Source organism: Triturus cristatus, chromosome 12 (assembly GCF_964204655.1).
Source record: "Triturus cristatus chromosome 12, aTriCri1.1, whole genome shotgun sequence".
NCBI lineage: Eukaryota > Metazoa > Chordata > Amphibia > Caudata > Salamandridae > Triturus > Triturus cristatus.
In genome coordinates, this window is record NC_140595.1 from 136,061,169 (window position 1) to 136,086,214 (window position 25,046).

At 48.0% G+C, this 25,046-nt stretch overlaps 1 protein-coding gene across 1 annotated transcript in view; it reads left to right on the forward strand.

Annotated features, from left to right (window-relative positions):
* The window catches only part of LOC146772901 (uncharacterized), a 43,715-nt gene extending 19,035 nt beyond the window's left edge, over nucleotides 1-24,680 (forward strand). Inside the window, exons 2-4 of the mRNA XM_085639250.1 lie at nucleotides 3,197-3,219; nucleotides 3,315-3,367; nucleotides 22,472-24,680. Of these exons, the coding sequence (XP_085495376.1) occupies nucleotides 3,197-3,219; nucleotides 3,315-3,367; nucleotides 22,472-23,727 (1,332 nt within the window). The 3' untranslated portion in view covers nucleotides 23,728-24,680. The remainder of the gene's footprint in view (nucleotides 1-3,196; nucleotides 3,220-3,314; nucleotides 3,368-22,471) is intronic.
* Nucleotides 24,681-25,046: the final 366 nt, after the last annotated feature.

A 25,046-nucleotide genomic window follows, 5' to 3' on the forward strand; every position in this document is an offset into this window, starting at 1 on the left:
AAAGTGTGTCATCTTTTTGTCCCACAAAACACTGCACTTCCAAACTCCAACATGGATGAATTCTCTCCACAGAAGTAATAGCTAGCCAAACCAACCCACAGCATGGCTCATTTCCATTGACTCTCCTCCACCTGACCTCTGCAAATTCCTGTCCTAAGCCTGCCATCTGGCGGGGGTACAGGATGTGGGGTAGGTAGGCCTGGCATTCCAGAACTGTCCTCCTCTCATTGAAGCCCATGGTTTATTAACCATCCCCCTGCCTGGCCTTTGCAGCTGCAGAACTCCAACCATCAGAAAACCTCTGCTCTGGCCAGGCCACTTATCGCCTAATCAAAGTAGCCTGGGTAAGCCTGTTATAGCTGACCAATCATGGGAGACTGCTAGAAGGCTGGATTTTGGATCACAGAAAAGCAAGTCTTATAACGTATTTTCTGTACTAGTTATGACAAATTCAACGGTGGCAGGTTGTTGAATTAGTCAGTACCAATCATTTAAATCCTTGAATGGCATTTGACTCCTTTCCTAACAAAAGTTGTACTTAAATAAAATATTGCAATGTTAGCCTATGGAGCTAAGTTGCTACAAGGGGAAAAAATGAAATGGGCGTTTTTCCCCTCATCAGGGCATATAAAACATCCTTTATAAGGTCTGTGTTTATAGTTACATGGCACCCCAACCCTGGTACACCTACGGGAGTCCTTATGGTTTACTAATATGCAAACATAAGGTAGATTATCTGTTTGAGAGTGCCCATACCACGAAAGTCGAATTTGCATTGAATTTACTTTTAAAGACTGTCTGCAAAGCAAGGCTGCCTTTAAAATGATACAGGCACTCAGTAGTGCACACATGCACGTGCAGGAAATCTGCTGGGCCTCTAAACCTCCATGCCTTATTATAAACCAGTAACATATAGGTAGTTTGAACCCCCTGGCCCTATTATATACCAGGGACTTATAGGGTCTGTCAGTACCAATTGTGAGAATTTACTTTTCAAGACAGACTGCAAGGCAGGGCTGTCTTGAAAAGGTCAGCAGACATGCAGCAGTGCACACTTGCAAGTGCAAGAAATCTGCTGGGCCTCTAAGCCTTCATGCTCTATTATCTACTAGGGACTTACAGGTAGAATGAATCCCCCAGGCTCTGTTATATGCTAGGGATGTACAGGGGCCTGTGATTACCAATGGTAAGTGTACCCAATCACATGTACCTTTTCAAACGCAGCATAGCCCTGGGCCTGGTTATCGGAGCCTATGGCACAGTCAGTCATTTAACATCAGTACCAGTCAGCAAAAAATGGGGGTGAACAGTACAAAAGTATGACTTTCTAACCATAGCATAAAACACCAAAGGTATGTCTTTATTTTCAGGAGCCAGGATGCGGTTTCACAGACCTGCATATAACCCCAGCTGATAAGAGCTTCCCTGAGAAGGTTGTCTCCTTTGCACTGAGAAAATCTTTCTGTATGTGCTCCACGAATTGGGCGGTGCACGACCAAACAAGAACTGTTAAGACTGTCACTAGCACTATGAAATGGCTACCAGACTCAAGTCAGCGTATTCCAAAGTAATGAAATAAAATGTAGAACATTGCGTTCTGTTCTGATTACTCATAAATAACACACTAAGTCCAAAGCTAGTTGCTTCTTTGCAGCTCTCCTTTTTGGAATTCATTCAAATCCTTTTTTTAAATTCTCACATTGTTTATGAGCACTTGCACCATTAGAGAATATGAACAAGGGAAGCAAATAGCTGCTCTCGTAATTTTCTTACTGGATCAGGGACTCAAAATACTGTTGATTGATGAACAATTTGAAAGTTCACCCAATAAGAAGGCTTGTTTATGTTTCTACATTTATATTTTAATTATTTTAATAAACACTGAATGAATGTGTTTCCACCCAGCAAGATGCATCAAAGAAAGCCTAATGCAGACTGCTCAAATTTGAGTTAACACAAAAAATGAAGTAGAATGGAAATGCACACTTTTGAAACCCTCCGCGTGACTTTGCTCTCCCATGACCAGCCTGTTGCAAATTTGCCAGACAGTATTTTGTTGCCCACATGTTTTCTTCAGATATTTTGGTGGAGAATGATTATAAGACACCAAATAAATAAGCCTCCAAAATAGGTCATTTCTAATAGAAGTTGTGTGTGAAATAAAGTTTCTGAGGGTACAGTTTAAAAGAAAAGGTCACATTTCATAAAACACTTATGTTAATGTGCCTAATTAGTTGTTCTGTCCAAGTATCAAACTTTAAATATCATTCATCAAAAATAACAAATACAGATTATTGACCACCACAGCATCAGGAGGATAAATGCTTATTGGTAACTATAGATTTACTATCCTTAACTCATATATACATACCCTAACAATGCATATATTACATGGAGTTAAAAACAGAAAATCTATAATTACCTAAAGATACTCACCTTCATGATATTGTGTATCGACATTCTGGACCTTCCTCTGCGGAGATATTTTGTTATTGGTATTCTAACACACCTCTGCCTCATTTTACTCTTCGAAGGCTGTTATCAGGGTTGATAATTCCACTATACACACAACATAATGAATATATCCAATAATGCAGTCTTGACTCACATTCAATAATGCATATGGCACTATTGCGATATATCTAGAACATCAATTCAGAATCCTTCATAGAGTGCTACATATTATGTTTCCCGGTGGTTGGTCTTGGATTAATTAACGTTAAACAATGGATGATACAAAATTTAAAATAGCCAGTATTACATTGAAAATACCGGTGAAAAGCTCATTGAACCTCATGTTTATGTATATTTGCCCATGACCAATGCATGCTAAAAATTATTTGATAACAGTAGTCTAAGTGCATAAGATGAGAACTTATTTTATTTTACAAGGTTATCAATTGGACAAAATTAAGAGCTTTTCCAAGGCAAGCCAGATGAAAATGAAATTAAATGCTAAACATAAAGATCATTGGATTTCTTTGGTATTATACTAACAATGAAAAGTGAAAATAATATACTTCATTTAGTGGACTCTGGCTTGAATGCATTTCTGCTCACAAGTGTACTTTCTGATGGTTCAGACTCCGCTAACGGGCATAAGGATGATCATGGAAAATTTCAAAGTCACATAAAATGAAAATTGTAAAGTATGGAATAATAGTATGGATAACCATTCTTCAAATTTCTCTTTCAGGATGTGAAGCGTGTCCAGCAAATGTAAGAATTATGTTTTTTGATCTACTCTAAGCACTTGAGAATATTTGCTCGTAATTCCTTGTTGCATGCAAGTAAAATATAATGTATCTTCTTAGGCTGGAGGAAGTCAAAATAAAGGAGCCGGAAGGCATTTCTTCTAATGTGAATGGTAAGTACTGAAACCAAATTAAAAAAGTTTCTGTTAACGAACATTCCTTTCAGAGCACCACCTGTAGCCTACATCAGGATTTAAAAAAAACATGGCCAATTTCTTAAACTACACCTTCCATTACTTTTTTTTGATGGGGAACTTCTTAAAATAGTAAACCAGAAATTTGACAGAAGCTAAGCATACCAATTTTTTCTGGATTCTTTTCAATATTTGCAATATTTTACTTCACATTTAATCTGTGCTTCTTTTTTTAAATGCGGGTCTAAAAGTGTATGTCATTCTCCTTCTTCAAGTCAGCTCCTTTGATGCATTTAGCATAGCGCCATAAACATACTTGCTTCCAAGGGATGACCCGTGAACCTATTCCGCATTGCATTCAATATTTTAACATCAGGGAAGTCCTGTGATGACTGGCCACTCTCTTTCATTTTTTTCCCAGTAGTTCTTTATTAAGTGTTGCAACATATAAATATATACATTCAGGAGTATAATTTGGGTAACCAGATAGTAATGGCAGTTATGTAGTATAAGTTTCAGTCTCGAAGTTCTCCGTAAGTGTCTGTACATCTCAGACGCCCTGATATGTTTAACCAATCATTCAAGTGTACAAGGCCTATATGCTCGACAGGCAGTTGGGTTGGGAAAGCGCATCCCTCCATTAAAAAAAATATATATATTATTATTTTACTGGCATTTCATGCAGTATGCATTTGAAATGCAAATAATATAACAACCCCAAAAATGCCAATCTTAGCAGATGGAGTACATAATCTGTACATCTGTATATATGTCGCTCAAACACATGTTTTTACAAACACATGTTTTTACAGTTTGAACCAGTGTAGGAAGGCGCATACATCCTTCACATCCCTAGGCGAGGCCCGGGGTGGTCAGCAAATAAGTGGTCAAAGGCCACCATATGTCTTTAGCCGCAAGGGCATTGGTAGCTCCTCAGCAAACAGTTCCAACTCCTCCTTGCAGTATACCATGTCCGATAGCCATTTCTTTGTGGTTGGTAGTCACCGTTTGCCCCAATGCATCACCACCCTCCTATAGGCCCACAATATTGCCACTGCAGTGAGTCTGGCATGCGCTGGCTGCAGGTCCTTGACCAGGTCCAGTAGGCATAGTTGTGGGCGATATGGCACTGGCTCCAGCACCATGTCCATCAGGAGACCTGCGATTTGTATCCAAAACCGTTGTATGGAGGGACAGAACCATGCCAAATGCAGGAATTCAGCATCAAGTGCCCCACACCTCAAATATGAGTCCTCCTCTAGCAACCCAATTTCTGCAACTTCGCCAGTGTATAATACATTTGGTGGCAATATTTGAAATTAATTATATGTAGGTTACAATTAGGATTAAGCATGTCAAGTTCGGGCTGGGGGCCTATCATTTTGTACTGAGGCATACAACTTAGTAATCAGTCCCCTGCATGTGTCACTATTCAGTAAGACATGTAAGTACCTTGAGCATAGGGGGTTGCTGCAGGAACTGTGGGTACAGCTTCCAAATAGCAGCCCAGAGGTGAAAATAAATCAACATTGGCAACGGGGTATGCTGTTGTTTATGCGATATTACTTCTTAAGCAAAAAATGTCCCCCCCAGATATCCACCATGGTATTTAAACCTACCCTGCCAAGGATCTCTAGTGCTCGTGGTGGCAGGGTGTTGCAGCAAGGAAAGTGCTGGGAAGTATAGTGGTTCTTTACAGGCCCGTGCTCCCAGCATATGCCGCGCTTTCGTGGTGCAGTGAATTTTGTTCAATTCAGACCTAGCCATAGGAGGCGGTTTGTGCGGCACAATGGTGTTCAGCGTGAGTGGACTAGAATCGTCATTGTAGGAACCGGGGTCTCCAGTCCCTATGGCGGTAACGTGACACGAGCGGCTGGGCACCCAAAGGCCTGTGTGTAAAGCAACCATACAACACGCACCTCTCATGGAACGGCGAACACACACAATAAGGGACGCCACACTGTATTATTTATGCAAATACTCAAGTTTATCCAACAGTTAAAGATAAATGCAGTTCAGGAATTACACATGCAGTTCAGGAATTACACATGCAGTTCAGGAATTACACATGCAGTTCAGGAATTATACATGCAGTTCGGGAATTATCCCGGCAGACTTCGTGGGTCCCTAGTAACCTGGGCGCCTCAGGGGGCGACTACCAATAGTATTGGACAACTGAGCCGGGCCTGTGATCATAACGCTACTCGTAGCAAGGGCGTAGTGAACTCCTGTGAGCGGAGCCTACCACCATAGCGGTACTCGTAATAATGAAGCATGTAACCTTTCAGATCAGCGCCTGCAAACAAAGTGTTACTAGTAATCATGAAGCATGTGACATTCAAGAGCAGAACCTGCAAACAAAGCGTTACTCGTAATCACGAAGCATGTTACATTCAAGAGCAGAACCTGCAAACAAAGCGTTACTCGTAATCACGAAGCATGTGACATTCAAGAGCAGAACCTGTACACATAGCGTTACTCGTAATTAGAAAAGGGTGTAATCTCTCAGAGCGGACCCTGCGCACATAGCGTTACTCGTACTCGGCAACACAGTTAATATTTCAGAGCGGGGCCCTGCGCACATAGCATTACTCGTAAGCAGCGAAGCTGGGAATATTTCAGAGTGGACCCTGCGCACATAGCGTTACTCGTAAGCAGCGAAGCACGCTTCAAGGGTCTCTTCGGTGCAGTCCGTGGGGCACCAAGCTTCTGAACAGTCAGTGGGGAACAAGGGGCGAATCCCTCGGAGGGGTCTCTCTGTCGTGGTGACCAGGGGACTCCCACGGAGAGGGAACCCGGGCTCAGGGTGCGGTGTGGCTCCCAGCCTGTAGGGGGCGCACCGGGGTCAGTCCCAAGCCTCCGGGCTTACCTTGCTCTCGACGTCAGGAGGCGTCCACACCGGCTCCGAAGTCCGCAGGCGATCCTGTTGCGACGGGGGCCGGCCACGGCCTCACGCACCTTCACCACAGCTGCGACGGCAGCGACGGGGCCCCGGGCTTCTCCTCGGGCCTCGCGACGATGAGGGGGCACTCTTCCGGCCTCCGGGCTGCAGCGGTGAGCGTGCTTCAGCCTCCACACCACAGGGGGGGCTCAAATTAAGCAGGGGAGCTCCGCGCTCAACGGAGCACGCTGCTGGGGATCCCAGGCCAGGTCAGGGAGCGCAGGGGTCACAGCGCTAAGACCTGGTTGATCCTCAGCGATTCCACAATCAGCTTGGCATGTAGTTTCAATATTCAGTCTGGACACGCAGTCTCAGCATTCAGTTCCTGCAATCAGTTGCTCTAGGAAGTCTTGATGGCGTAGATGTATCTGGCGCCCTTAAGGGGTTCTGTTACAGGGGGGTAGGGAGTGAGTTGGCGACTAGGTCCTTCCTAGTCAGGCTGGGCAGAGGTTCCCTGGGTCCTCCTACTGCTGGGCAAGATCAGTGGGTTTCGCAGGATCCCTCACTCACTTAAGAGGCAGCACCTAAATCCTGTCACTCTCAGAGGCATAAGTCCCTGGCTAGGCCCTACCGCCTACACTCCTGCGTGGATTCTCCAGCTCTGCTTTACCCCACTGGCCAACTAACTACAAAAAGTTCCCTCCCTCACTTAAGTAGCCCTAGGTCAGGTGACCTCTAGCCAAGGCGGCAAAAGTAAAACCACACCTCCCTTCTAGAAGGTTCCAGCACATTCCAGGAGCTTCCCCACTCTACCTATGGGACAAAAAGGCGGACTGGTGTCGCAACATTGTTGTGGGGTTCCAGCCAGCTCCTGGCAGCTAGGGTGCTACTAATAAATACCACTCTGCAGTAGCAGGGGTCTGTGGCAGCCATCTTGGGAGAAGGGAACACCTGCACCTTAACACTGATTGGCAATGAAAAGGCGCCCGGAGACCTAGTCCAACATAAAAATGAGGGTGGAAAAAATGAGGCACGATCAAAAATAGAAGGGGAGACCACCCTAGGGCTGACAGGTCTAACACGCGCCCCCCCCCCCCCCCCCAGCCAAAAGAGGGGAGAGCTACCCAACCTCTAGGGAGTTCTCATCGCTAAGGCGGAAAAACCTGGAGAGACAGAGACCGTGAGCATTGGCGTGGTCAACTCCGGGCCGATGTTCCACCCGAAAATCCATGCCCTGTAGGGAAATGGACCACCTCAACAACTTAGGGTTTTCGCCTCTCATCTGCATGAGCCACCGAAGGGGGCGGTGGTCGGTCTGAATAAGGAAGTGAGTTCCAAAGAGATATGGCCTCAAATTCTTCAGAGCCCAGACCACCGCGAAGGCTTCTCTCTCAATGGTGCTCCATAGCCGTTCCCAAGGGAGGAGTCTTCTGGATATGAAGGCCACTGGTTGATCTTGGCCCTCGGTGTTGAGTTGCGAGAGCACCGCACCTATGCCGTGCTCTGAGGCGTCTGTCTGCACAATGAACTCCTTGCTGAAATCTGGTGTTGCTAGGACTGGAGCGGTACACATCGCATGTTTCAGCGTGTCAAAGGCTTCTTGGCAAGCAGCTGTCCATACAACCTTGCGAGGTTGCTTCTTCGAGGTCAATTCCGTCAAGGGGGTTACGATGGTACCATATCCCTTGACGAACCGGCGGTAATACCCAGTGAGGCCGAGGAAAGCTCGGACCTCTGTTTGGGTCTTGGGGGGCTCCCAAGCCAAGATGGTTTCTATTTTGGCCTGGAGGGGTTGCACCTTACCTCCGCCCACCAGGTGTCCCAGGTACACGACAGATCCCTGTCCAATCTGGCACTTGTTGGCTTTAACTGTTAGACCAGCGCGTTGCAGCGCCTGCAATACCTCCTGGAGGTGCTGCAGATGGTCCTCCCAGGTGCTACTGAAGACGGCTATGTCATCCAGGTAGGCCGCTGAGAAGGACTCCAGACCAGATAGTACCTGATTCACTAACCGCTGGAATGTGGCCGGAGCATTTTTGAGCCCAAAGGGCATCACTCTGAACTGGTTGTGGCCCTCGGGGTGGAGAACGCTGTCTTCTCCCTTGCTCCATCGGCCATGGCAATCTGCCAATATCCGGATGTCAGATCAATGGTGCTGAGGTACCGGGCTGCTCCCAGCTGGTCCACCAGCTCGTCCTCACGTGGGATGGGGTGAGCGTCTGTCTTCGTGACAGAGTTCAACCCCCGGTCGTCCACACAGAACCGAACCTCCGGCGTCGTACCCGGTGGGGCCGCTTTCGGCACCAACACCACTGGACTAGCCCACGGGCTGCTAGAAGGTTCTATCACCCCCAGCTCCAGCATCTTTGCCACCTCACGCTGGATGCTATCCTTCACTCGGTCAGAGAGCCGGTAAGACTTGTTCTTTACCGGGGGGCTGTCCCCTGTGTCCACATCATGGGTACACAGATGAGTGATTCCAGGCGTGAGGGAGAACAACGAGACGTACTGTCCCAGGACATGGTGACAGTCCCTCTGTTGCTCTGGGGTCAAGGATGGGGAGAGGACTACACCTTCCACCGAACCATCCTTCTCCTGTACCGCTAGAAGGTCAGGAAGAGCTTCACTCTCTTCCTCTTCGCTCCCGTCCGTCACCATAAGGAGAGCAAGCTCTGATCGCTCATGGTGCGGCTTCAGGCGGTTGACGTGGAGCACCCTGAGGGGCTGACGGGGGGTTTTTCAAATCCACAACGTACGTGGTCTGGCCTCGCCGCTCCACAATGTCGTACGGGCCAGTCCACCGGTCCTGGAGGGCACAAAGCTCCCCAGGTTCCATAACCCACACCTTCTGTCCAACGTCCAACTCGACCGTCCGAGCGTTGCGGTCATACCACTCCTTCATAACGGTCTGGCTAGCCTCCAGGTTCTCTGAGGCCGCCTTCCACAGCTTGGCCATCTGGCTTCGGAACGCCAGCATGTAGCTGACAATGTCACGGGTAAGCTTCTGCGAAGTCTTCTGCCACCCCTCCTTAACCAAGCTGAGGGGACCCCTAACGGGATGGCCATAGAGCAACTCAAACGGGCTGAACCCGACTCCCTTCTGCGGGACCTCCCGGTAGGAGAATAACAAGCAGGGGAGGAGGACGTCCCATTTACGCCTCAAGCCTTCTGGCATGCTTCGGATCATTCCCTTCAATGTCTTATTGAAGCGCTCTACAAGTCCGTTAGTCTGGGGGTGGTAAGGGGTGGAGAACCGGTAGGTCACTCCGCACTCCTTCCACATGGCCTGCATGTAGGCCGACATAAAATTCGTGCCCCTGTCCGACACCACGACCTTGGGGAATCCCACTCGGGTAAAAATCCCCAACAGTGCCCGCGCCACCACCGGTGCAGTGATGGTCCTCAGAGGAATAGCCTCTGGGTACCTAGTGGCATGGTCCACCAAAACCAGGATGAACCGGTGTCCCGCTGCGGTCGGAGGGTCCAATGGCCCAACAATATCAATACCGACCCTCTCAAAAGGAGTCCCGACCACCGGGAGCGGTTCCAACGGGACCTTCAATTTAGTCCCAGTCTTGCCACTTGCCTGACAAGACTTACAGGTTTTGCAAAAGGTGTCTGAGGCAATCCTCATCCTGGGCCAATAAAAATGTGGGACCAACCGTGCAAAGGTTTTGTCCTGACCCAGATGTCCGGCTAAGGGTATCTCGTGCGCTAACTCCAGCAGGAAGGCCCGGTAACATTGGGGGACCACTATGGCCCTCGAAGATCCATGTACCGGCACCCTGGGCTCACTGTATAGGAGACCATCCTCCCAATACACATGATATCCTCCCAACTCCTGACTGGCCACTTGGGCTTCGGCCTGTCGCCTCATGCCTTCAAGCGTGGGGCACGCCCTTTGTGCCTGACAAAATTCCTCCCGGGTAGGCCCTCCTCCCACATGCCAGTCAGCAAGGGTCGGCAAGTCCTCCACAGGAACGACATCCACCTCCGCGGACTCCGGGGGCATCATGTTTGGCTTTGGGTTGGGCCATGATTCCAGGCTCCAACCCAGGGTGAGTTCCATGCCGGGCAGCCATGGACCGCGTGACTACGCAAGTCCACCCTGGTAATCCCAGCATCTCTGTGTGAGCTCGAAACTCGACATCTTTCCACTTGGTGTGCTCCAGGTCGTTCCCTAGCAAGCACCCCACAGGCAAGGCAGGGCTCACAGCAACTCTCAGTAGGCCTTTGACTCCTCCCCACTCGAATGGAACACGAGCCACTGGATAGTGACTCACACTGCCGTCAGCCAATACGGCCGGATGGAACTCCTCGGGGACTACTTGGTCTGGGGACACCAGCCGCCTCACTACAGTGGTCATGCTGGCTCCTGTGTCCCTCAGAGCCGCCACCTCCTCCCCGTTAACTCTCACCCTCTGCTGATATTTAGCAGTGTTCGGGGGCAGGGACACTACGGGGACCACCTCTCTATCCCCGAGAGAAACCAGCGTCAGGCCTGTCCACTCCCCTTCCCTATCTAAGGGCAGCTCCACCCCAAGCGCTATACTACTCACCCCGGGGCTTTTCCCGCCCGTTGGGGCTGGGGGTCGCTTGCGACACTTGGGATCTCCCCTGTAGTGTCCAATCTCCCCACATTTGTAGCACCGCACAATCCTAGGCTGCTGACTACTGTCAGGGTAAGTGGGTCTTGTGGAATTGGACGGGGGTGGGGTTCCTACTCCCTTCCCAAACTTATTTTGGGGACCTTTCGAGAACTCCACCTTTTTATCTCCCCCCTCTTTCTTCTGGGGGAAACCCTGTCCGCCTTTCGAGCCATCTCCCCCGGGGCCCTTGTGAGACACCCGGGTGCTCACCCAAATATCTGCCTCCTCCGCAAGCTCACGGGGATCCATCAACTTGCGGTCCACCAGATGTTGGCGCAGCTCCGGAAAGCTCTTATCCAAGAGGTGCTCCCTTAAAAAAAGATTTTACAACCCTTGGTAGTCCTGCACCTCGCTGCCACGCACCCAACCATCTAGTGCCTTTCTTGCATAATCAAAAAAATCCACCCACGTCTGTGTGGACAGCTTATGGCTGCCACGGAACTTCTGCCTGTACCTCTCGGGGTTAAGACCAAACTTTTTGAGCAAGGCCTCTTTCATGGGGGCATACCTGACCTGATCCGCCTTGGCCAAATATAGCAGGGTATCCCTGACATTGGGAGGTATATACCGATATAAACCACCTCCCCAATTACTCTCGGGTACCCCATGGGCAGTCAAGGCTACCTCGTAGGCCTCCAACCATTTAGCAATGTCGTCCCCCACTGTGTAATTGGCAATGACTTCCTTGGGTAGGTAAAATTTTGATTCGTGAGACTCTTTAGGTATGCTGCCACCATTGTCCTTGTTGGACGCATTCAATTGGAGGGCGCGTAGCTCCAACTCTTTTAGCTGCAGCTCATGCACCAGCTTCTTTTCCTCCATTGCCCATCTCTTGTTTTCTCTTTCCCTCTCTCTCTCATGTTCTAATTTGGCCAGTTCCCATTTTCTTTCTTGTTCCAACTTGGCCAACTCCCACTTTAACTGCCTCTCTTCCCTCCTGTCCTCGTACTCCTCTGGAGACGCGCTCCTCCTAGACCCTGTCCTACTACTGGCCCCAGAACGTCTCCCTGGGGGCACATTTTCAGACACATCTACATTTAGTATGTCTAGTACTTCCTGGGCGCTCTCCTCCTGAGGTGCATCTGGCGCCTCCTGTCCCTCATCCTCTCTCCCTTCTGGGTGGGCCTCTACCCATGCCCTAATGGCGGTGCGGAGTTCCGGTCCTTTGGCCTTCCGCACCCCAGGCACCCCCATCCCCTGCCCGAACTCTCAGAGCGGACCCTGCGCACATAGCGTTACTCGTAAGCAGCGAAGCACGCTTCAAGGGTCTCTTCGGTGCAGTCCGTGGGGCACCAAGCTTCTGAACAGTCAGTGGGGAACAAGGGGCGAATCCCTCGGAGGGGTCTCTCTGTCGTGGTGACCAGGGGACTCCCACGGAGAGGGAACCCGGGCTCAGGGTGCGGTGTGGCTCCCAGCCTGTAGGGGGCGCACCGGGGTCAGTCCCAAGCCTCCGGGCTTACCTTGCTCTCGACGTCAGGAGGCGTCCACACCGGCTCCGAAGTCCGCAGGCGATCCTGTTGCGACGGGGGCCGGCCATGGCCTCACGCACCTTCACCACGGCAGCGACGGGGCCCCGAGCTTCTCCTTGGGCCTCGCGACGATGAGGGGGCACTCTTCCGGCCTCCGGGCCACAGCGGTGAGCGCGCTTCAGCCTCCACACCACAGGGGGGGCTCAAATTAAGCAGGGGAGCTCCGCGCTCAACGGAGCACGCTGCCGGGGATCCCAGGCCAGGGCAGGGAGCGCAGGGGTCACAGCGCTAAGACCTGGTTGATCCTCAGCGATTCCACAATCAGCTTGGCATGTAGTTTCAATGTTCAGTCTGGACACGCAGTCTCAGCATTCAGTTCCTGCAATCAGTTGCTCTAGGAAGTCTTGATGGCGCAGATGTATCTGGCGCCCTTAAGGGGTTCTGTTACAGGGGGGTAGGGAGTGAGTTGGCGACTAGGTCCTTCCTAGTCAGGCTGGGCAGAGGTTCCCTGGGTCCTCCTACTGCTGGGCAAGATCAGTGGGTTTCGCAGGATCCCTCACTCACTTAAGAGGCAGCACCTAAATCCTGTCACTCTCAGAGGCATAAGTCCCTGGCTAGGCCCTACCGCCTACACTCCTGCGTGGATTCTCCAGCTCTGCTTTACCCCACTGGCCAACTAACTACAAAAAGTTCCCTCCCTCACTTAAGTAGCCCTAGGTCAGGTGACCTCTAGCCAAGGCGGCAAAAGTAAAACCACACCTCCCTTCTAGAAGGTTCCAGCACATTCCAGGAGCTTCCCCACTCTACCTATGGGACAAAAAGGCGGGCTGGTGTCGCAACATTGTTGTGGGGTTCTAGCCAGCTCCTGGCAGCTAGGGTGCTACTAATAAAGACCACTCTGCAGTAGCAGGGGTCTGTGGCAGCCATCTTGGGAGAAGGGAACACCTGCACCTTAACACTGATTGGCAATGAAAAGGCGCCCGGAGACCTAGTCTCAACATAAAAATGAGGGTGGAAAAAATGAGGCACGATCAAAAATAGAAGGGGAGACCACCCTAGGGCTGACAGGTCTAACAGTCATGTTCAATTGCCTCGTGCGGGATGTAATCATGAGAACGATAACGATAGTGTGCGAAGCGTGCCTGCACACATAGGTAGTAGAGCTCCAAGTTCGGCGCCCCAAACCCCCCGCGCATATGGTAACATGAGTGTATCTCATTGAATCCTGGCTTGTTTACTCGCTCATGCCAGTATTATCAAGTGTTTTCTTAGTGTCTTGAAAAAGTGTAGTGAGATCATGATCGGGATGTTGGTGAATAGATAAAAAAAACTTGGATATGATTACCATCTTCATAGCAGTCACTCTATCCACCAATAACAATGGCATCCTGGCCCATCTCTGCACCTGATCCTCAAGCTGTGACACAGCCCTTCCATAATTGTATTGAAGCACCAGTTCCTGGTCATTGTGAATCCAGATCCCTAAATATTTTACAGGGTCGGTGCTCTACAACAAGGGAAATTCCATGGATATGATTTGATGGTCGGAGTCAAGGGGAAGATGATGAACTTGGACCAGTTAATACTCAAGCCTAAATAATGACCAAAGTGAATGTATTTCTGGATTATGGGTGCTGAATGAGTAGCAAAGTCTTTCACATACAACACCATATCGTCCGCATGCAATTAAATACTTAAGAGGCTGCTAATATAAATATTAATGCTGAGGTGGCATATTTTTGGAGTAGTATGAAGGCCAGTGGTTCCAAAAGTATCGCAAATAATAATGGGGATAAAGGGCACCCCTGCCTAGTGCCTCTATCAATCTGCACTACCTCAGATGTGGCCGCGTTGATATGTATTCGAGCCACTGGGTTAGTATACAATAAGCGAATCCATTAGAGTAAGGACAGTGGAATCCCCATGCAGCTGAGGATAGTAAACATGTATTCCCATTCAATGGAGTTGAAGGCTTTAGCGGCGTCCAAAGGACTGCTGCCACCTTAAGGGAGGGATTCTAGTTGATGCAATATTGCAAGGATCGTATGCAAACAATGTGTGTATTTGAGTGGTCTGGGACAGATCCAGACTGGTCCCGCAACATCAAACTAGGCAGGAGTGTTTGCAGTCGGATCGCTATGATTTTGGCAAGGATCTTAACATCCTTAAGGAGAACGGTTGGGTTGAAGTAGTGCAATAATTAGTGCCGCTTGGCATATGCTTCCTCCTATAGTGCGAATTGATGGGGCGCAAGGATATTTGCTAACCCCTTATAGAATACACTGGTCAGGCTGTCAATACCTTGGGCCTTGCCATTAGGTAGCGTGCCTTTAATATCATCAATTGTTATAGGTTATGTAAGATTTCCTCGCTGGCCAGTAGAGCGACCCGCAAGAGCAACTCTCTCCAAATAGTCAGCAATATACCCTACCGACAGACAGCTCCGTGCGCTATACAGGTTTGTGTAGAAGCGTGTAAAGCTCACCATAATAGCCGGCGTGCCATAGTGGTCTGTCCCATCAGGGGAGGTATTCTTATACAACATGAGCGTGAGCCCAAGAGGCCTTGATCTTGTCAGCTAGAGTGTGGCCCTGGTGCTTCCCCTCCCTGTATGACCTTGCTACATGGCGCCAGGACAGGCATTGCTCCTTCTGTACCGCAGTGTCATTGAAGTTGGTAATTTGCTCTCAATGGCATCCCATATGCTAGGGTGTGGTTGAGACTCATACTCCCGCTCAAGGGATCGCAGCTTCTGTTATATCTTTGCAACTGCTTACGGATCAATTTCAGCACATCAGCATGTGTGCTAATTCATTTCTCCCTCATAGTGAACTTAAAGACCTCCCAGAGAGTATCCACCCATCCACAGAACCCACATTATGTGCAAAATACTCTGTGATGGCTGTGCTCAAATTCTCCCTTGTTACAGAGTCTAAGATGGCCGCTAGTTGGAAGCGCCACATAAATTGAGGGGGTGTAAGTAGGGATCACTAACGTGAGGAGCACAGGAGTGTGATCCAACAATGTTTTGGGTAAGTGGGACACATCAATCACCCAAGCAGAGACATCTCTGGTGGCAAAACAGACGTCCAAACTGGACCCCAATCCATGAATCGGATAAATGAACATGCCCTCTCGCTTGGTGGCATCCCAAAGCCTCCAAATATCAACAATCCTATGCTCCTCCATCCCACCCGGTGGATTTGGGTAGATTGCTTGCCCTGCCTATCTGTCACTGCTGAACGTTCAAGGGTCGGGTCTAGATATGTGTTCAGGTCCCCCTCCCCATATGATAGTAGTTGTGAGCTGGAGGAGGTGTTGCCATGATGTCGTGTAAAAATCAGGGTCATCTATGTTGGGTCCATATGTATTCACTACAGTGACAGGAGTGCCACAGAGGGTTCCCTGGACTATTACATATCTTCCGTGATCATCAGTTATGATGTTGGTAAGAGAGAAGGATACCCCCTTTTCATTACGATCATGACACACCTCGAATAGGAGGAAGCTATCTTGTGTGCTGCCCACTGTGTGCTCATGGAGCCCTCCATCTGATGTGTCAAATGTGTTTTTTTGCAGAAACGCAACAAGGATATTGTCATGATCTAAGTAAGCCAACACCGGACTTAATTTCCATGGATTGTTAAGACTTTGCACGTTCCATGTTAGGAGTGTAATATGTCCCCGATCTAGAGGTGTCTTGTCAGCTTATTGAGGGGGTGCAGAATGAAACTCAACATTTGCGATGCATGGTTCACAGGTTGGTGACAAGTGGCGGTAATAGTACTATAACAGAACCGACATAAACTGCCCCCCTCCCCCCACATTAGCATCCCAGTCATGCCAACGACATTCCCATTACTCAAAATCAATAACTAGAAAGGATATATGAAAGCATTTGTCTGGTCAACTACAGAGTCCCGTAAAATGTGAAACACAGAAAAGATTTGGGGTGTTCATGCAGGGGGGCCACCAGTAGCCCAACACAGCCTCCACGTGCTGCCTACAATTATACTTTCTCCTGAAAGCGATGAGGGACAGAGAGAAAGTATAATTGTAGGCAGTACATGGGGGCAGGGGGTGGCGCAGGGTTTCAGAGGCGAGTCCAGATGTTCTATTGGTGTATCGCTGGCTGCTAAAGGAGGGTCCCCTGTTCCAGGCCTACCTGCTGTACAACGGGGCATTGATCAGTATGTGCCTGACCCAAGGGAGGTCGCTCGTCTGTTTTTGCCATCACTTTGTCTAAATATGTGTCCCAAGTGTTTCATTGTTTTGCCGCTCCCCTCTGTAGCAGTACTGAGCACCAAGTAGTCGTCTCCGTGGTTGCCCATTGAAGAAGTTCTCTAAGCCACAGTAATAGTGCAGGAGCCACAGTGGACTTCAATACCATTGCTATGTGGTGCTTCAACGGAATGAATACCAAGTCCACAAACTCTGTGATGTATTTATTCTTATGTGTGCAAGAAGTTAGCAGTAAACAGTGTAAGAGGTCTCCCTGAACGGGTTGTTCTATTATATCCGTTCGTGTCATCACTGTTACCGTCCAATAACATTCTATCTCCAGGCAGGCCCACACCATATTATAAAAGTCTACCTCCGGGCATATACACCATCATCATCTTGGCCTGGGTGTGTGATATGTTTGATGTAGAACTGTGCATATTTCAATTGTGGGTTCCTGCAGACCCTCCGGACCTGCTCCAGCACAAGGGACCATTGTTTATGTGTGAGCTCCTGCCCGATTGAGAGGACCCATTTATCTCTCCGGGTGTGTAGGATTGGGGTACTGGATTTCAGCAACTCTAATAGGGTAATGTAATTTTGTACATTAGAAGTAATCTCTTGTGGAGTAATGTAATTGTACACCTGCCCAAACTATGATCCAGTAGCAATTGTAGCATTAAAGATACAGTGGGTTCTGTATGGTCACAGCCCCATAGAACCTCTATCACAGTTGTCATAGCACTGTAGGTCCATAACTAGCCCTCATTAAGATTGTGGCGCTCTCTGAGGTCTTGAGAGTTCAGCAGAGTTTTATGTTCATACTGGTTGCCTATCTTGAGGATGTCTGCCTCCGTCCATGGTCTTGTAGTATGATGGCCTGCCACTCTATGGAATGCCAGGAGTACCCACTGTGGTAGGGAAGGTGCGAGTGGTTTGTGGCAGTGCTTGGAGTCCACATGCATGCACCAACAATGTTTGGCTACTTTAGCGAGACATCCTGTGTTTGAAGCATCTCTTTCAGGATCCATAAGCCAATCTAATATACCACAACCCGCGTGCCTCACGTAACAGATAAAAGTTCTGGGTTGGGCATGCTTGACAGCCAGCAGTTGGGCAACTGTAGCTGCACTGCCACATAATACAGCTCATAATGAGAGGCCCCCAGCCTCCTCTCTCTCCAGGGAGGCTTACAGTTTATACAGGGCCACTCTCTTTCTCCCTGTAACCCAGATCACGTCGGATAGAACAGTATTGATCCCCTGAAAGAAGCATCGGGGAAGGGGAATCGGGAGCGCCAAAAAGTGGTAGAGCAACTGGGGCAGTATCAGTATTTTCACTATAACAACTCCTGCCATTGGATAAGCAGTACAGACTTCCATCATAGCTAGGGGCAACATATGCCAGCCATCAACTCCCCGAGATTACCCCGCACCATGTTATTGTACGAATGGTAAACATTGACACCCAGATATCAGAAGGTGTCATTGTGCCATAATAACCCTAGATGCTGTCAGTTCCTTCTATTCTAGTACTTGGAGTTTACAGCGAGGGAAAAGGCAGGATTTAGTTAGTTCAATTTTAAACCACAGACTGTTCCAAACTTGTATAACACTTCCATCACTCAGGGTGAGTCTCATCATATGTCTCGGAGGTATATTAGGGCATAAGCAGCATAAAGCTAGATCACCTCCCATGTGTCTCCGCTCGGTGTCCGCCATTGTGTCCCTGTTGCCTGAACAATCCCTCAAGTGGCTCCAACACCAGGGCAAATATGATCGGTGAGAGTGGAAAGCGTTGTCTGGTGCCAATGCCCGCCCGAAAGGGCGCAGAGATTGCTCTGCCCATTCACACTCTGGCAACTGATTCAGTGAACAGGAGATGTATCCATTTCAGTATCTCGGGTCCCATGCCCATTCAAAGTAGTACCCCTGAAGATAAGGCCAGCCCAGAATTTTGCAGGTTTTTTCAATTTCGGAGAGTGCCACATACGGCGGTGACACCAGAGGGTGCTCTTCCATAAGCGGAAATGACACCTCCGGTTCATAAACGTGTTCGCCCCAGGGATAAATCAGTTTTGGTCGTAATGTACCTGTGTAGTAAGGCATCCCAGCAATTATCTTCCCAGTTATCTTTCAATCCATGTTGAGAAGGAAGATGGGACGGTATGAGCACATCCGCAGTGGGTCATGATCCATTTTAGGGAGTAACACGATCAGGCTGTTTCTCAGGGATGCAGGTAGTGAGTCCCTCTCTTTGGCGGACTTAAACATTTGGAGTAACCGTGGGGCACGGATGACCTTGTAAATCAAGTAAAATTCCACAGGAAGCCAATCTGTCCTTGCGGGTTTGTAACGTGCCATCTGGTCGATCGCGGGGTTGACCTCTCGATCGATAACGGTTTGATGGAGATTGGCGCAGGAAGGGATCTAAAAGTGGGATCGGCAAGCTCTCAAGGTAGTCTTGTAATATTAACTCTTTGTATCTCTCCCTCTGTCGAGACAAGGAGCTTTAATAATCCGCGAAGATTGTAATAATGTGCACTTGTACATTGAAGCTATCTCCTGTCTGGCTTCTAATGGCATTCAGTTATGATCTGTCCACCTCTAAGGGCAGCAGCCAAGCCACGGCCTGCTCTGTTTCCTTTGCATGTTGTTTGGCTTTGTATCCTGAGTAATCTAGCTTCCCAAGTCTGTCCACTAGAACTTTGTGGTTTGCTCCAAATGTCGGAAATTCATCCGCTTGTCCTGTGCCCTCTCCCACTCACACCTCCGCCTGGCGTATGGTGTCCTCCTTGTCTATGATGGCGCATCGCAGGGTAAACTTCACACCGTACTCAGTCTAAATGCATGGGCCCCACATGACTACCTTAAAGGTGTTCCACTCCCTCTGTCAGTTGCTGTTCCGTCACAGTCCATATATGTTTCAGTGACCACCCCCCCCCCCACTTCACCGGCACCGTATTGTTGGCATTACACACAGAAGAAGAAAACAGTCATAAGCCCAAACTCCCATCCCCAGGTCAGAACAAGAACAAGCCCAAGACCAAATGCAAACTGCATAACACTGGGGTGTGAATTCTCCCTATGTGATAAGGTAGTGTGAGTATGCAAGGCCTAAAATACAGTCACGTTAAGGCCCCCCTCATGCACACATACAAACCCATTGTGCAAATTAACGAAAAGGATATCTTGTTTCTGGTCAAATCACTTGGCCTGCAGTGATGGGGGTAAGAATAGGGTCAGACCAGAGTTCTAATGGGCTATCATCCAGGGCATGAGCCAATTCCCTCTCTGGTGTGTCCGCAGAGCTGTTGGGCGAAGTCTCAGTCTGGCTATGTTGAGACTTCAGTTCTGCAATTGACAGCGCTCGTTTTCTCACTGCCCGCTCCTCTGACGCAATTCATGCCAAACTGGTGGCCGGCGCCAACGGCGGCTCAGCGACAGCAACATGGTAACCCCAAAGGACCATATTACATATGGTACCCAGTACATATTTAATGTTTATTTTGGGGTACTCCTCTTCAAAAAGGCTGTTTTTCCCTAAGAGCAACAAACAATGGCCACTGTTTTGGAATAATGCTGTTGACGTTTTATTCACCTTCAATTAATAAATTGGTGATAACAAATAGACAATGATGAGTTCCAGTTAATTTACATGATTCTGTGGCTGCATAACTATGGATTTTGTGCATTTGCCACTTATGTAGCCCCTACCCATTAATATCATATTTGCAGATTTCATAAAAATGTTTCTACTTCAGACAAATAAAGAAAATAGTGGCAGATAATGTTCTGAAAAATGGGTGCTATTAACATATGATTTAGGTATCCACTGTACATTGATAGATACACACTATGTCCAGGAACTAGCTATCTATCCATCCATCCATCTCCAAGTTCCAATGGTCCACAAAAGTCTTCTTACCCAACTCATTCAATTATTTATTCACTAGTCATAAGCAGCAACTCACTGAATCGTTGACATTCTGAGTGAGCACCAATTTTGAATCTTTGGGCTGGGTCATATGTATATTTATATATATGTATCTGTAGCTGTATATATACCTATATATATCTATCCAGTTTAAGTCACCATCTACCATTCATAATCCAAACCAAATATGGCCTTTGTAGTAAAGTAGCAAAGTCACAGTCTCTCAGCAAATGCAGATTCTTTGCAGTCTCTCTTTAATGCTAAGGATTCCAGCTAGTGCAATCAGTAGCAGATTTGAAATACTATAGAGAGAAGTGGGATCCTTGTCAGGTAACTGCCATTGGATTACATCTGTCTTGCTTCCACCCACTCTTTCATTCTACCTAATCTATGTACTCAGCTCCTTTGTCCCACTTAGATTCGGGAATAAGAGGGATACAGAATTCAAAAACATCAAGGACATCTTTCTTTTATCTGTCCTTAGGTTCATTAGCATTATATTGTTGAATGGCTTTAAATTGTAGTATTGCTTACCTGGTTCTACTCCTCTTCTTCCCGTGTCCTTCCTTGCATGTGGAGGTCAAGATTTTGTTAAATGAAAATGTGTTTGTCCAGGTGTCTTTTACTGTGCATGAAGCCAAAAAGTTTATCCTTTGAATACTCATCAAATTTTGTTGTTGACAAGTTTTGGCCTATCTACTTGAAAGGCCTCTTCAGGACAGAGACAAGGACATCATCGCTTTCCCTTGGATATTAAGTGATGTCAGTTGCTTTGCTTATACGAAGAATTATATATTCATCCAGAGGGTATATTCCTCCCAAATACTCCCTAGAAATAGTTTGACCTATTCAGTTTGTGTTTTAATAGCAGGGTTTTAGTCCAGGTTGCGCCTCTTTAAAGTTATCCAAAAAAGGAAATTCATTCACACAGATAATGTACTCAGCACATCTACATTCTCCTGCAACTGCATGTTTACATTTGAGGACTACAACATACCTGTTTAAGACCCAGATCATATTCATAATCAATAGGTAATTCTGCAAAATCAGAGATCTCAGCAGATGTGGTGGGACGGTAGTAGTAACTGGCTTACCATTGGCCTTGGACAAACACAGGGCACCAATTGAGTTTGATATGGACCAAGCTGGAGACCATGCAGAATTTGTGTCAAAAGGTCACAAAGATAATGATTGCATAAAAGCTAGAAGATCGGGTGCTCATATTATCCGGAGTACATGCTGCCTTCTGGGAGGTGTTACTGCTACAAAGTGCATGCATCCCTCGTTTCCAATATGGGAAGTATAGGTGCTTCGAGTCTGTAAAGCTTTCGCTTGGAGAATGTGCAGCCCGCAAGGTCTTTTTGGATTGTCTACTTTCATATACAACCATGGATCATGGTGTGGTTAGAACACTGGTGCTCTCATCGTGCAGATTTTCTAGGAAATCATAAAAAATTCAAAAGTGTTTTTAATCTGAAGCAAATTGCTAATTCACATTGGAAATTGTCTAACTGTGAACAGTGTCTGTGGACATTAACACATGCTCTGTCCTGAACTCGCAGTCACCTTCTGACAAACAATTTTTCTCATAGAAAGAGCCACCTTTATGAAGTTAATTACATCAACATGCTTAAATTTATTGATAGAGAATAATTGCTAGAGGTCGTATGTGTTGGCGGAGCCCCTGAATAGCGCCCTCCATAGACCCATGGGTTAAGAACCATTGTCCTATATCATACCATGCAGTACCTTATGGCTAGAAGTATAAATACAAAGCTGATGGTTTCTGGTGGACATGCTTGCTAGTTGGCTTTGTGCATGCCTATGTGTTTGTGGGGCTTGCTTGGGGAGTGGACTTACCCCTAAGGCAGCCTGTAGCTATAACTCCCTAACTATGATTCTAATATGTATTAACCACTTTTTGCAGATTGCACTACTGAGGATGCTGGGTACTCGCTGAGAGAAGAGCGGCGCATTGTCCTTGTTGGTAAAACTGGAGTGGGGAAAAGTGCCACAGGAAACACCATTCTTGGGGAAGGCACATTTGAATCTCAAAGATGTGCAGCATCAATCACCAAAGAGTGTCGGAAAGCGAGCTGTCCTGAGAAGAAAATCACTGTTGTCGATACTCCTGGGCTTCTTGACACACACACCTCTGAATATGATACACGTAAGGCTATATCTGAGTGTTGCGTGCTCTGCCCTGAAGGGCTTCATGCCATTGTGCTCGTGCTGTCAGTGACTGCACGATATACGGATGAAGAAAAAGAAGCTGTTCAAAGAGTGAAGGATATTTTTGGTGCTGGAGCTGAGAAGTACATGATGGTCTTGTTTACTGCAAAAGAGGAACTAAAAAATGAGACAATACAAAATTATGTTAAAAAAAGCAACGAGCTGAGCCTGCTGGTGGCCAGGTGCGGAGATCGCCTTTGCGCCTTTGACAATGAGAAGACCGGATTGGAGAGTCGGCAGCAGGTAGCTGAACTTTTCACCATCATAGACAATATGGTGGAGGAGAATGGGGGCTCTTGTTATATGAATAAAATGCTCAAAAAGGCAGGGGAGGCAAGGGAGGTGGTTCGACAAGCGATGTCCAGCGATGAAGGATTACACCGTAGGGTTAGAAACCTAGCTGGAGCCAATACCGATACACACGGAAACGAGCCAAAGGGTGATCCGCAACCAACCCAGGAAGAGGCAGAAAATGTTTTAAATAACATTTTACATGCTATGGGATATGGGTTGTTTGCAGGTGGGGTAGTTGGTGCGATCGGAGGAGCACTGATGGGAGGGCCAGTGGGAGCTTTAGTGGGAGCAGGAGTCGGAGCTGTGGGGGGAGCAGCTGGAGGCGCAGCTGCAGCCGCAGTACATCATTTGTCCGGAAGTTCAAATATGTATCTCAAAGCAGCAGTGGGAGGGGTGGTGGGAGGGGCGGTCGGAGGGGCGGCGGCAGCAGTTCTTCCATTGTGTGTAGGTGCCGCTCCTGCTGTGCTTGCAGCAGGGGTTGCTGGAGGGATTGTGGGAGGTGTTGTAGGGGGAGTCACACAGTTGTTCCGGTGGGTCATAGAAATGTTCAAAAGTGGCGAATTTAGAAAACTTGTCAAACTTCTACTTGATAAAGTCGGCAGCTCCACTAATGGAAAACGGTGTGGTATTGCTGTCTTCACCATGAGTGTTGGATAGGTAGCTTTAGCCTAAATCGCTCTCATTATGATTAATCCCGTAAGCAGAAGATATTTTGTCAAAAAACCATTGCATCCATATTGTCAGAGGCATTCACTATGTAGCCCAACTATGTAACCCAAGACACATGGTCCGTGACTGGTTACCCTCCCCTTCCAGCTTCCCACACCACACCTTGAAGGATTGTCCACAGCAGATTGTCTTTGGAAGGCAGGGGGTCAGGGACCCCCCGGCCGTATTTATTATACAAAACAATAAAAGGATGAAATATTAACATTACATCGATATGTTAAGAAACGCAAAATTCATCACATTAGATTTACAGTATTGAAGACAAATATTAAAGGCTAACCTTAACAAAGTCTAATACAGCGTGTTTCCTATCCGAATCTAACATACTGTCTGAATTTTGCATTCTAACATTTCTGGCCCGACGGCAAGGTCGCTAACCGGTGTCCAGTCCTACTAGCCACGCCCTTATCTACAGGTGCGCATGCGCGACAGGGGACCGCCTACCCCGTCGGCATCGTGAACTCCATTTAACCAACAAGGAGGGCCCTTACACTCTGCGTCATTTGCTGACGTCACGGTGTATGTGCGGGGTGGCTAACCGCCCAAGGAAAACGTGACTCCCTCCCCCGCATCTTTAGCAGCTAGCGGATTTTCCTGCCCCTGAAGTTCTAGGAGGGACCAGTGGCCCCTCCCCCTGGGGCGCCCCCTCCGTGGATGGTGAGGCCCCCCCTAGGACCTTAAATTGCTGCTCACCGATCATGACCTTACCGCCTGACCAACCCTAATAAATAAGACGATGAACCTAGGGAAAAAAGGAAAAGAACTCGCTAAAGGACAGCTACACTACCTAAAACCAGACCATAGATACACAAAGCATGCTGTACTAATGGGAAAAAAGGCATAAGCACACACAATATTACACTTTTAATAACAACATAGTCACAGCTAAAACGGGAAAAAGGCCTAAGTACACACAACATCCAAATTTGATCACAACCAATCACAGATAAAACGGGAAAAAGGCCTAAGTTCAGAAATGACCAATGAGAAAATGTGGGCCTATGTAACACCATACACTCACGTCCACTTCTTACACATGTAACGGGAAAAAGGCCTAAGTCAGACTTACATAATACCATCGACTAGCATTGTCCAGTACCTTGTTGTTTAGGGCTGGTGGGTGGGGAAAATTAAAAGGCCCCGAGCGTGGGGGCACACGAGGTATGCAGGAGCGAGCCAGGGGCAAGAGGGCGCCCAGCTCGCTCCCCGGGCCTCTTATGGCACTATGCCCCAGGGGGTCGCCGGCC